This window comes from Aulonocara sp. 'chitande type north' Nkhata Bay, linkage group LG23 (genome assembly GCF_057382095.1).
Source record: "Aulonocara sp. 'chitande type north' Nkhata Bay isolate Kocher_YH1m ecotype deep benthic linkage group LG23, A_spYH_male_GT1.1, whole genome shotgun sequence".
Lineage (NCBI taxonomy): Eukaryota > Metazoa > Chordata > Actinopteri > Cichliformes > Cichlidae > Aulonocara > Aulonocara sp. 'chitande type north' Nkhata Bay.
In genome coordinates this window covers 13,991,180-14,002,782 of record NC_141365.1, presented here as the reverse complement: position 1 = coordinate 14,002,782, position 11,603 = coordinate 13,991,180, and the positions used below count along the sequence as shown (strand labels likewise).

The following is an 11,603-nucleotide window of genomic DNA, read 5'->3' as shown; positions in this document are numbered from 1 at the left end:
CAGAGTATATCTACAGAGAATAGTTTAAAGTTTCAATATTCAATCCACTGATTACATAAAAGTTAAAAAAAAAATACTGCAGGGAACATTTGGCTCGAAATATGGTGAAAAAGTCCTAACTATCAACTCTGTGTCGCCGGCTGGATATAACTGAAAAGTCAAATTACTCATATTGTGTTTAGTAGATGGATTACATTTTTTTTTCTCCATAAAACCCAAAATAAGTAAAAGATAACAGCTGGAAATCATACATACGAAGGTATTTAACTTCACAAAAATTGAGAAGCTCTAAGGTGCAAATAAGAACATTTAGACCAAAGAAGAAGTTGATAAATGACAGTGAGGTACAACAGCAGCAAGTGGTGCAAAATTAATGACGAATAATCATACAGTAGTGAATGTATTTCAGACTGATGAGGAAACAATATAAAGATAAAGTTGCAAAGATAAGTGTCAAACAGACAAACTTACCTTGAATAAAGGATGTGGTTGAAAGTCAAAATATGGTAGATGATAATCATACTTGCCAACAAAGCAAACCGCTCCATAAAAGGGTCCCCCTGACACCAGTACAAAGAAAAGTTAACCATTTTGCTGACATCATGCATGGTTTTGTCTCCTCTGTGTTCTGACCTGCTTCACAATTATTCTTCAACCATTTAATGACGCAACAGCTTATATTTCTTTTTTCTTTTTTTTGTACTTTTTTCAGTGCACGGTGGTGACATCATACATGGTGATTCTGGTGGTCCTGTAAAGGATTAGCTGTTGGCGTTATTTCTTTAAATAAATAACTCTAAATATATCTTATAGTTTAGATTCCTCAAAGTAGCTACCCTTGGCTTTGTTGGCACATATGCTTGGAAGTCAGGTTGGTACACAACTGACAGCCTTATTTGACAACTGTTAGAATTCATATTATGGCAAGAACCAATCAGCTAAGTAAAGAGAAACGACAGTTCATCATTACTTTAAAAACTTAATGTCAGTCAGTCCGGAAAATTGCTAAAACTTTTAATGCGTCCCCAAGTACAGTCGGAAAAACAATCAAGTGTTACAACGAAACTGGCTCAAGTGAGGACAGGAAAGGAAGACCAAGAGTCACTTCTGCTGCTGAGGATAAATTCATCCGAGTCACCAGCCTCAAAAATCGCAATTTAGCAGCACCTCAGATTAGAGCCCAGATAAATGACACACAGAGATCCAGTAGCAGACACAGCTCTACATCAACTGTTCAGAGGAGACTGTGACAATCAGGTCTTTATGGTCAAATAGCTGCTATTAAACCACAACTAAGGAAAAGCAACAAGCAGAGGAGATTTGTTTTTGCCAAGAAACACAAGGAATGTAAAATTAGACCAGTGGAAATCTGTGCTTTGGTCTGATGAGTCCAAATTTGAGATCTTTGGTTCCACCCTTTGTGTCTTTGTGTGATGCAGAAAAGTTGAACGCATGGTCTCTACATGCATGGTTCCCACCTTGAAGCATGGAGGAGGAGGTGAGATGGTGTGGGGGTGCTTTGCTGGTGACACTGTTGGGGATTTATTCAAAACTGAAGGCACACTGAACCAGCATGGCTACTACAGCATCCTGCAGCAACATGCCATCCCATCCAGTTTAGTTGGGCCATCATTTATTTTTCAACAGGACAATGAGCCCAAACACACCTCCAGGCTGTTTAAGGGCTATTTGACCAAGAAGGAGAGGGATGGAGTGCTGCGCTAAATGGCCTGGCCTCCACAGTCACCTGACCTAAACCCAGTCAAGATGGTCTGGGATGAGATGGACCGCAGAGTGAAGGCGAAAGGACCAACAAGTGCTCAGCGTCCCTGGTAACTCCTTCAAGACTGTTGGAAAACCATTTTAGGATGACCACCTCATGAAGCTTATCGAGAGAATGCCAAGAGAGTGCAAAGCAGTAATCAAAGCAAAGGGTGGCTATTTTGATGAATATAAAATAAAAATAATAAATGTTTTGAGTTATTTCACACTGTTTTTTCATTATCACATAATTTCACATGTGTTCGTTCATAGTTTTTATGCCTTCAGTAAGAATCTACAATGTAAATCAGGGGTGTCCAAACTCCGGCCCGCGGTCCATTTTTAATTGGCCCACAAGTAATTTTATAAATAGAATAGAATATGGCCCACACTTCAACTTTTGCCTGAGTGTATTGCACTTCTCAGTTTTAACACCAGGAGGAGCTACTGTTGATCAAGGCAGTTGCTCCACCAAAAAGGACAATCACAGAAGAAATTTACCCCAAGTTACCAGGGCTGGACTGGGACAAAAAATCGGCCTGGGCATTTTGACTAGAGACTGGCCCACCAGGTATTATAGGAAAAACCATAAAGCCTTTGAATGAAAAAAAAAAACGCTGTTGTCACAGTGATGTACACTGTCTTGTTGGTATATATGTATCAATCTAATAAACTTAAACCTACACCATCCTCCCTATTCTGGTATTCTAAACAGTACCCAAAAGTAGACTGCTTGGTCGAGTTAACCTCCTAAACTATCTAGAACACATGGTGAAAACCTGAAATTAAGACAGAGAAGACTAGAGGTGAGACATGATCATTACTGACTACTGATGACAGATTTAGATATATTTTCATAAACCATTCATTTGCCACATCAATAAACAGCATGGCAGGGCAAAACATTTTTTCTAACATGGCAACCTTTAAAAAGTGAAAGGAGATAGAAAGACAGGTAAGGAAGAATAAAACCTAATTGACTTTTTGATGGCATTTTACACACAGTACTGGTACAGTATCTAGAAAATGTGGGAAAATACTGGCATCATATACAGTACTTACTTCTGAAGAAATTATGTTGGGACCCTGAAAAAATTACTATGTACAATAATGGATTTCTATACATTTTACATCAGATGAAAACGTTTGTTGTAAGATTCAGATAATTATTTATTCAAAGTTTTAAATGACATAACAAAGAGAAGTATTTCTTTGTGCCCTCCTTTCCCTGTTAATGCCACATGGCCCCCCTGGCAAAACTTTGCTAGACCCGCCCCTGCACAGTTACCAGCTGTCAGCTACTTAGAAAATGATCCTGGTGTTATTTGTCTCTCAGAAACTGTTCATAACTTCCCTTCCACTCATTCGTGTCACCTAAAAGGTAAACCTGTTTCTCCATCACCTGTTCAGCTCTGATGATCCAGTAAAGGCAAACATGAAGATGAAACCAGGCCTGGTTTCATCTTCATGTTTCCCTCTCACCAGATAACCAAACCGATATCATGACCAGCAGCTTTTACAGCTGTGGCTTGGCAAACCTCAGCTGATACTAGAAATTAATATTAAATAAATTCTAACAACAGCTGATCAAGCTTAAATGTGCTGCTGTTGTTTAGCACAACATCCGCCGGTTTCCTCTTTCTGGCGCCAAGTGGGAGATAAACAAACAAGAGAGAAAAGCGATCAGCTGATCATTGATCAGTTTCGTGATTGAACAGGAGAGGAAGGGGGGAGAATGAGAGAAGAAGAGGCAGCTGTGCAGCAAAGACACAGAATAACTCCAGCTTTGTGTCTTTTTCATTGTAGCTGAAACAGCAGTATAGAAACTCCATCATGCTAGCTAGTACGCAGTACGAGTTACTGTAACTGACTGTAAAAAGCCAGCATAACGAAAATAAACTCCACCTAAACTTGGTTTATATCTGACCCAGATAGACTGCAGGTCATAACTTCTTACCTGAAGTTCAGTTCACCGCCTCGGGTCTCTGCTCCTCCTGCCTTTCCGTCATCCACCTGCCAGCGTGTTGCATCTGCTGGCCTCCACCACTTGCTAATGTTACTGAATCTGTGGAAGCTCCGCAATAGCCCCATCGGCCCATAAAAACGAAAAATCACCATCGGGCATACCGGGCAAATGCCCGATGGCCAGTCCAGCTATGCAAGTTACTAAACATGGCAGAACCAAAGAAGCGAAAGGTAGAAAGTGAATGCAGAAAATTTCAGACACGGTGGGAGAGTGAATATTTCTTCAAAGAATTCAAGGGGAAGTGTGTCTGTTTGATCTGCGGGGTCAGCAACAGTATTTTCTTTGTGCTCAAAAGGTCCAGTAAAAGGCTACAATAGCCAGCTATGAAGTCGCCCAACTCATCGCAAGACATGGCGAGCCTTTTTCAGATGGAGACCTCATAAACTCATAAAACACTGCCTCATTAAAGTCACCAAAAATAATGTGCCCGGAACAAATTCAGGACTTCAACAACGTCAGCATGTCCAGAAATCCAGTTGTGCGACGCACTGAAGACTTGTCAGCCAACATTAAACTGCAACTATCTGATAAAGCTGTGCTTTTGATTTTTACTCCATCGCATGCGATGAGAGCACCGATGCCACACACACCGCACAGCTGCTATTTTTTTGCGGGGAGTGGACGAGAGCACGAGCGCTTTAGGTGAGTAAAAAATATATTCCACAGTACCCGTGTGTTAATGTGCAGGTACACATGCTTCAAATATCAATTCTGTCACTACCCTGCTTTTGCGCACCACTTTCTTATATGCGTTTTTCTTGTTAACACACAGAGTACACAGCGCGCGATCGCCGCGAGCGGGTTCATATTGGAATGAACATAAAAACGTGGAAGGGTACCTTAGGCGTCAGCATGAGAAGTTAAGGGACGTGACAAATCGTCATTATTTTACGCGTCGGGAGTGAGAACGGGTTGTCTCAGCATAAGCTGCTGTAAAGAAGAGAGACGCTTTACACACGTGTGTGGAAAGTGTCCATGTGGATAAATTAAGAATGTGAATGAAGAGAAGCTGTGTAGGTGAATAAAACTCACACATCAGCCTGCTGAGTTCATCCTGCGGCAGTGCATTGAAGGCATCGTCGTTGGGAGCGAAGAAGGTAAACACCTTCTCCTGGTTCAAAAGCTCAGTCATACCTGCTGTCTGGATGGCACTGACCAGCATGCAGAAACAGCATTAAATGATGTCAGCTTGAATAGAAACTACACAACAACACACTAACACCTCTGTTTGCTTTCAGTCCATATGCTACACCTGTGGGAAGCAGAAAGCTTGATGTGGTCTGCAGAGTTCATTACTAAGCAGACAACCACCCACAAACCAGACCTGGGACATGTTTCCTTTAGTTAGTTTGCCAAGTTCACACAACACAATACACAGCAAACTACCACTGAAAAAAAAAAACTATTTAAAATATTTTAAATGAACTAACTGAAGCAAAATTGACTCCAAAACAACTATAAAACTATAAAAACAGACGATTCTGTCCACAGGTGCAAGAAGAACAACCTCAGTCCTTGAAATTAAAACAGGAGTACCAGAATTAAAAGCCAAACATCTAAAATCTTCAACGTAAAAACCAAAAAACCAACAGGAAGTATAACTGAAGAAATCGACTTTCTCCCTGGAAGGGCAGGAAAAGTCTCCTGTATCGGTTACCTGTGTCCTCTGGGCTTTGCTGCATGTATTTAGTGATTTCATGCGAACACGAGGAACAATTATTGTCCTGTGAAGGTCTCTGTAGCCTACAAAGAAAAATGAATTAAAGAGACACACACACACAGAGGCAGCTAGACGAGGTAAAAACACTCCTGACTTCCTCTGTGATTTGTGGACAGCTGCAGTGAAGAGCAGCGCTGTGTCTGATCACACCACCTCAGTCGAGTTCAACACAAGTCCAGATCTGGAGTCGAGTATGAAGACCGAATGTATGAATCTCTACAAGGCACCTCTCAGCGGTGCCTTGTAGAGATTTCTCAGTGGGGCTATTTTCCTGCTTTTTGATTGGACTGAACATGCTGAATGTTCACAAACTGTTTGTTTAGTCTGCTGCACAAATATCAGTAGCAGCTTCCACCCTAATAAAGACATGCAGAGACTCTGCTCTGATTCCAGTCATCTACAAACACTTATGGCTTATAGCAGAGCTTAGCATGAAGAAGGAAATGAGATCAGACCTGTTTGTGTTTCTGTGTCCAGGTGACCCTCAGCAGCTGTCAGGTATGCTCAAGTATCACCTGGGTGAGAGCATGCTGGTGTTTTTTAAATTGCTCCTTTCTTTTTTTTTTGTTTAATCAAACCTTTGTTTGTGTGTGTGTGCGTGTGTGTGTGAGAGAGAGAGAGACAGAGAGAACAGGTCACATGACAGCATAGCATTTTCTACCCACAGTTTGAACTGAGTAAGAAATAACAAATGTATTTATTCAACTTACAGACAATAAAAAAAACAGAAATCAGTGTAAAATTTAATAACTTTTATTGATAACTTTTTTGAAAGTTATTAAAAAGAAAACCCCAACAGAAAAACCCCTCTGAGCAAGCACTTGGCGACAGTGGGAAAGAAAAACTCCCTTTTAAGAGGAAGAAACTTCCGGCAGAACCAGGCTCAGTGAGGGGACAGCCATCTGCCGCGACCGTTCCAAGGGGTTATCACAATTTTTTCTACAGTGCATCAGGGGCGATCGTGGCTCAAGACACTTCACCCTACGCCTACTGGTGGTGGTCAGAGGGCCCGGCGGCGCCAGTGTCCGGCAGCCTCGCCTCTGTCAGTGCGCCCCAGGGCGGCTGTGGCTACAACGTAGCTTGCCATCACCAGTGTGTGAATGTGTGTGTGAATGGGTGGATGACTGGACGTGTAAAGCGCTTTGGGGTCCTTAGGGACTAGGAAAGCGCTACACAAATACAGGCCATTTACCATTTTACAGTGCATCAACCTTGTTTTGTCTCCTGGTGAAACAAAACAGTCGGCCTATAGATGAGAAAAACCGACGTATGCAACTTGGCTTCTTCGAGAGTTTGGCTGCCTCTTCTGTGAAAATTTTAACAATCGTATTGTCGACTGTTGGGTCATTTAATTCCATGTTTCGCAGAACTACTTCTGCCTCTTGCCACTGTTTACACAGGGCTTTGAAAATCACCTTCTCAAAGTTTTTGAACTTCCTTAAGGGGATTTGATCAATTTCATCCCCGATCTTAGCCCAGATCTTTTTGCTAAGCCTCTTGTAGATGGCTAAAACTCTTTCTGGACTTATGACTTTACCTGATTTTTTTATAACCCGCTTAACTAGTTCTTCCATACATATTTCCACAAAAAATCGGTATTTTTCTTTGTTTTGAGGCAATTCCTCCTTTGCTGCCAAAGGGTGTTTTTTGAATTGATTTTGCATGCTGGCTTCATGTTGAGCAGAGGATTTCTTTGGGGTTACATTATTTTCCAAAGAGGTTCCTGCTTTATCTACAGCCTGCGTGGTGTCACGGTTTTTCTTGTCTATTAGAGTTCTGGGCTCGTCAGTTGTATCAATGATATTTGTGGCAACATTTTCTGCTGTGTTGTTCATGTTGTCTGTTGTTTTCTGTTGTTCAGGAGCTGTCTGTGTCTCCTTTGAGGCCACTGTTGTTGTGCTATTTTCCCTGATGTTGAACAAATCCCTTGTTTTCTGTAGAATCACAGCCTGAATTTGATCTGCCAGCGATGCATTATCCTCTGAGTTTTCAGGTCTTTCCATGGTATTTTGGACATTAGTGATAAGTGTGGCACCAGCGGAATTTTCTGCTGTGCTGTTCACATTGACTGTTGCTTTCTGTACAATAACAACTGGCACACAGATTCGATTTTCCATGATGCGGTCAACTGTGTTAGAGGTCTGTGCACATTCAGGAGCTGTTTCTGTCTCATTTAAGGACACTGTTGTTGTGCTATTTTCTGGGATGTTGAACAAATCCATTTCTTTCTGTAGAATCACAGCCTGAATTTGATCTGCCAGCCATGCATTATCCTCTGAGTTTTCAGGTGTTTCCGTAGTATTTTGGATATCAGTGATATATGTGACACCAGGGCAATTTTCTGCTGTGCTGTGCAAGTTGACTGTTGTTTTCTGTGAAATATTAGCTGGTATTTCCGTGTTGCGGTCAACTGTGTTAGAGGTCTGTTCAGGAGCTGTTTCTGTCTCATTTGAGGCCACTGTTGTTGTGCTAGTGACAGCAGTGTCCTGGCAAAACCTCATTTCTGCACCTGCCGACAGTGAGCATAGGGCTATGACATTATCTACAAAATTACACAGCCTTCCTATGGTGGCATTTTCGGCGTAATCAGACCGCAACTGTTGCCACTGCTCATGTGTAACATTATTTAGCAATTCCTCTAGCAGTGGCCTAACATCATCTGCAGGAGTGGAATCACTCCTGACATTGTTTGGATTGCTACTAGCTGTTAACCCACAGGCACACAACCAAGAGACCTAAACTGATTAGTATTGGCTTGCTTCTATCACTAAACATCACAATCACTAATACTACACGATGCAATCTGTTTGTAGTGGTGCACCTTGGGAAAAAAATTGCAAATTGGTGAAATTGGTGCAAGGCGCCATTTCCATTGAGAAAAATGGACATTCAAAGTTTGAATTAAAAAAAAAACAAAAACCATGGCTTGAAAAGTGAAAACTGCAGTAATAAAGGCCCCAAGTTGAAAAGTGCCAGAAAAATAAGTTTCACTATGTACTGCAACTTTACCAGTGCTGGCTTAAAAGAAAGGATGGTACATATTCGAAGAGGTAAACATGTTGTTCCCACATCATAACTGGAAAACTGTTCAATCGTACAGTCTGGTCCTGAGAACCTGGGCCTTCTTTGAAAGGCTGTTCCTTTTGAGCTCCATAACCAGTTTCTATAATACCTCGAAGGTATACTTTTCCAGTGGGTAGGTGAGGTTCAAAGTGTACATTAGTCCAAACAGCATTGCAGCTGCTAGGGTATAGTTATCCAAATCCTGCCAGACTCTCTGGCCTTCAAGGACTATCCCGATGTCCTCAGGGCTGCCATTGGCATCTCTTGACTTTATGATGTAAATTCCCATGGTTGTTTCCTTATTAGATCGTTGGATAATGGCTTCATCTGTGGCCTAGAAAATGCAGAATTCCAAAATTTAATTAAACAGAACACTGGTCAAAGAACATTATACCAAATCTTATTTTAATCTGTGTCACTATTCCAAAAAATGTTAACATTAACACATTAGGTGAACAAAAATGGATTCATTACAGCATGTGATTTGAGTCCTCAGAATGCTTAAAAAGGTAATGCATGAAGTGAAATCTCCATGCAAAGAAGCAGAATACTGTCAGAGCATAGAGAGGTGTTCAACTATGAACTCCACACATCGTTCTGATGCAGGTAAAAGAAAAAACAAAAACAAAAAACGCACCCATGGTAAATTGTGAAAATCCCAGGTGATTTTCAACATACTCCTGGCATAGAGTGACAAGCAGCATTTTGTTAAAATTATTATTTTCCCTAAAGTGTATACACAAATTATTTTTTTCTTACCTGGGCCGTGGGCTCCAGAATGTTCTGCAGTCTTCTTCCTATTTGTCCTCCTCGCCTTTTGAAGACCTTTATGAGTTTGTCAGATAGCACATCTATCTGCGAGAGTAATCTGGACTGCAGTGGCATGGTGGTAATGCGCTTAAACTCTGCATTTATCTAAAAAGACAAGTTGTCACATAAAAATGCTGTCAAAATCTCAAATCTCACAAGGTTACATCCACACAAAGTTGTTATTTTTTGTCATGTTACTATTTATTAGCTATGGGTCCCATGTTGCTGAGCAGTTCCATAGTTGCCCTTACTTCCATACCACCCAAAGCCTGTTTGCAATCACAGCAGTTGCCTCCTTCTGGCCATTTTGCAGTTCTGCCAAATGACCCAGAAACTACATCTATTATTGTCATATACACATCAAGGTCTTTCATTAATACTTAGTTAAATTAGTTAATTTGACCTTTCCAGAAAATTTACCTTACAGAATGTGAGATAACATATGCAAATAATCAACCCCCCCCCCCCCCCCCCCCCCCAACAGAGCCCACCCCATGGCAAACTAGCTTATTTAACTGTTTAACTAAAACATTTTAGGTACAACCAGTTAACTAAATGGACACGAGTTTGTTAGTCTGTATTCACTGAGAAAAAACAAGCGAATGTGACTGGGCACACACTGAAAAAAAGCTAATGCACATAATATTGTCCTGCAGCTTAAGCTAGCATTATCGTTAGTTAACTTAAGGAATGACTTGTTTTTTCCATTATGTTGCTCAACAGGAATTCATGAGAAAAACTTCCCCATATAATGGATGTTCTCTTCGTTTCCTCTCAAACATGTAGTTTTCAGTTTACCTCGACAAAGTAAAGCTCAGCACCAAACGTAAACGAAGCAACGACAAAAAATGGCGGACCGCCACAGTGAATTTTCCCTCGCAGAACACGCCCTGGGGGGGTGGAGTTTCAACAGAAAACACAACTATTTTCTGTTATTTTGATATGACTGGTTTTAAAAGACTGAACATCCTTCTAAAACAAGTGAAAGGCGTGAGACTTAATTATGTTTAGACCAAAAATATAACTGATTCATGTTGGATATATTTACTGTATTTTTACTAATTTAACAACGTCATCATTGCATTAGTCGCTTTATGCTATAGCATTACGCTTACATTAGCTTGAAGCTCAAGGTCGTCATTTTATTTAATTTCTTTTTCTGGGCTTACAAACAGGACACACAACATTTAGATAACCGTTACACTGAATCTTGGGTCTGTGTTGAGTCTTCCAGCTGCTGACTACAGAAGCTAGATTGACCTTTCAGCATGTTTATAGCGGCTGTGGCTATGTGCTGGTAATGTTACCGTGTGTGAGCAGTCACATTGGCAGCAGACATGTTTCAACAAACTAGTCATATCCCGGCCCTACATTAGCTTGTTTAATGGTTAAGACACTGCAGGTACCACCACTTACTACAGACACCGATGCAAGTTTGTAATAGTCTGTTAATTTAGACTGAAAGAATATACAAACAATATTAACTCACATTATATATGTTAATTACTAATTTGCTTATCGCATAATTTCGGTTACCATTAGCTAACTGGAGCCTAACATTGGCCTTTCATGGTTTTCGATAAACAGCCCACATACCTGTAAAATAACAACACCCCAGTAAAAGTCCACATATATAAAGGGTCTACACTCTTTCTCACTGGTGTGTTAGCTTTAAAATCCTATTTACCTTCAAGTGTAAAACTCCAGATGGTAGTAGATTTTCCAAAGCGAGAGACAAAAATGGCGGACAGTGCAGCCGATTTTTCCTTTCCAGGGGGCGGAGCTTGAGGATAAAACACGACTAACTTGTTTCTTTTCAACATGATTTGTTCTAAAAGAATGAATATTCTTAAAGAATATGTGAAAATTAAAAGACAAAAATATGTTTAGATGTGAAATTTAAATTAGTCATGCTGGATATATGAAGTAATTCTATGCAGATTCAACAACCACCCTATTGCATTTTTTTCAGTGTAGATACAGCTTACTTATTACTTAAAAGCTTATCTGTGAGTTCACGGTGGCTTGTGAGGCACAAAGTCTGAGGCTATGGTCTGTTGTAATATTTATGGTACAGTTACCAGTGCAATTAGTACCCAGTGCACATTACACAGAGAGTAGAGTCTGATAGAATATCTGATTCACTTCATGAATCAGAGATCCATATGCATACTGACCCAAGACCAGTGGCGTGTCTAGAAAATTTTTGTTGGGGGGGCCAGG

The 11,603-nt window shown here is 40.7% G+C and overlaps 2 protein-coding genes across 4 annotated transcripts; both read right to left on the bottom strand.

Annotated features, from left to right (window-relative positions):
- Positions 1-6,170: 6,170 nt before the first annotated feature.
- LOC147301397 (uncharacterized) lies at positions 6,171-8,112 on the bottom strand. Its single transcript, XM_086284625.1, has one exon. The coding sequence runs from the start codon at positions 8,006-8,008 to the stop codon at positions 6,704-6,706; it is 1,305 nt and encodes a 434-aa protein (XP_086140751.1). The 5' UTR covers positions 8,009-8,112; the 3' UTR covers positions 6,171-6,703.
- Positions 8,113-8,177: 65 nt separating this feature from the next.
- LOC147301396 (uncharacterized) lies at positions 8,178-11,304 on the bottom strand. Of its 3 annotated transcripts, none has more exons than XM_086284633.1 (3): positions 10,977-11,304; positions 9,330-9,485; positions 8,178-8,904 (listed from the first exon to the last, which is right to left on the bottom strand). In XM_086284633.1, the coding sequence occupies exons 2-3, from the start codon at positions 9,453-9,455 to the stop codon at positions 8,671-8,673; spliced, it is 360 nt and encodes a 119-aa protein (XP_086140759.1). In that variant the 5' UTR covers positions 9,456-9,485; positions 10,977-11,304; the 3' UTR covers positions 8,178-8,670. The 3 variants fall into 3 exon arrangements, with proteins under 3 accessions (XP_086140759.1, XP_086140757.1, XP_086140758.1); XM_086284631.1 differs by having other exon boundaries at positions 11,068-11,303; XM_086284632.1 differs by lacking the exon at positions 10,977-11,304 and adding an exon at positions 10,179-10,270.
- Between the last annotated feature and the right edge of the window lie 299 nt (positions 11,305-11,603).

Coding starts and splice junctions, on each gene's coding strand:
- LOC147301397 (XM_086284625.1), bottom strand. CDS start 8,008: ATGAGGTTTTGCCAGGACACTGCTGTCACTAGCACAACAACAGTGGCC.
- LOC147301396 (XM_086284633.1), bottom strand. CDS start 9,455: ATGCCACTGCAGTCCAGATTACTCTCGCAGATAGATGTGCTATCTGAC. Junction 8,905..9,329: donor TTCTGGAGCCCACGGCCCAG/GTAAGAAAAAAA, acceptor TGCATTTTCTAG/GCCACAGATGAAGCCATTAT.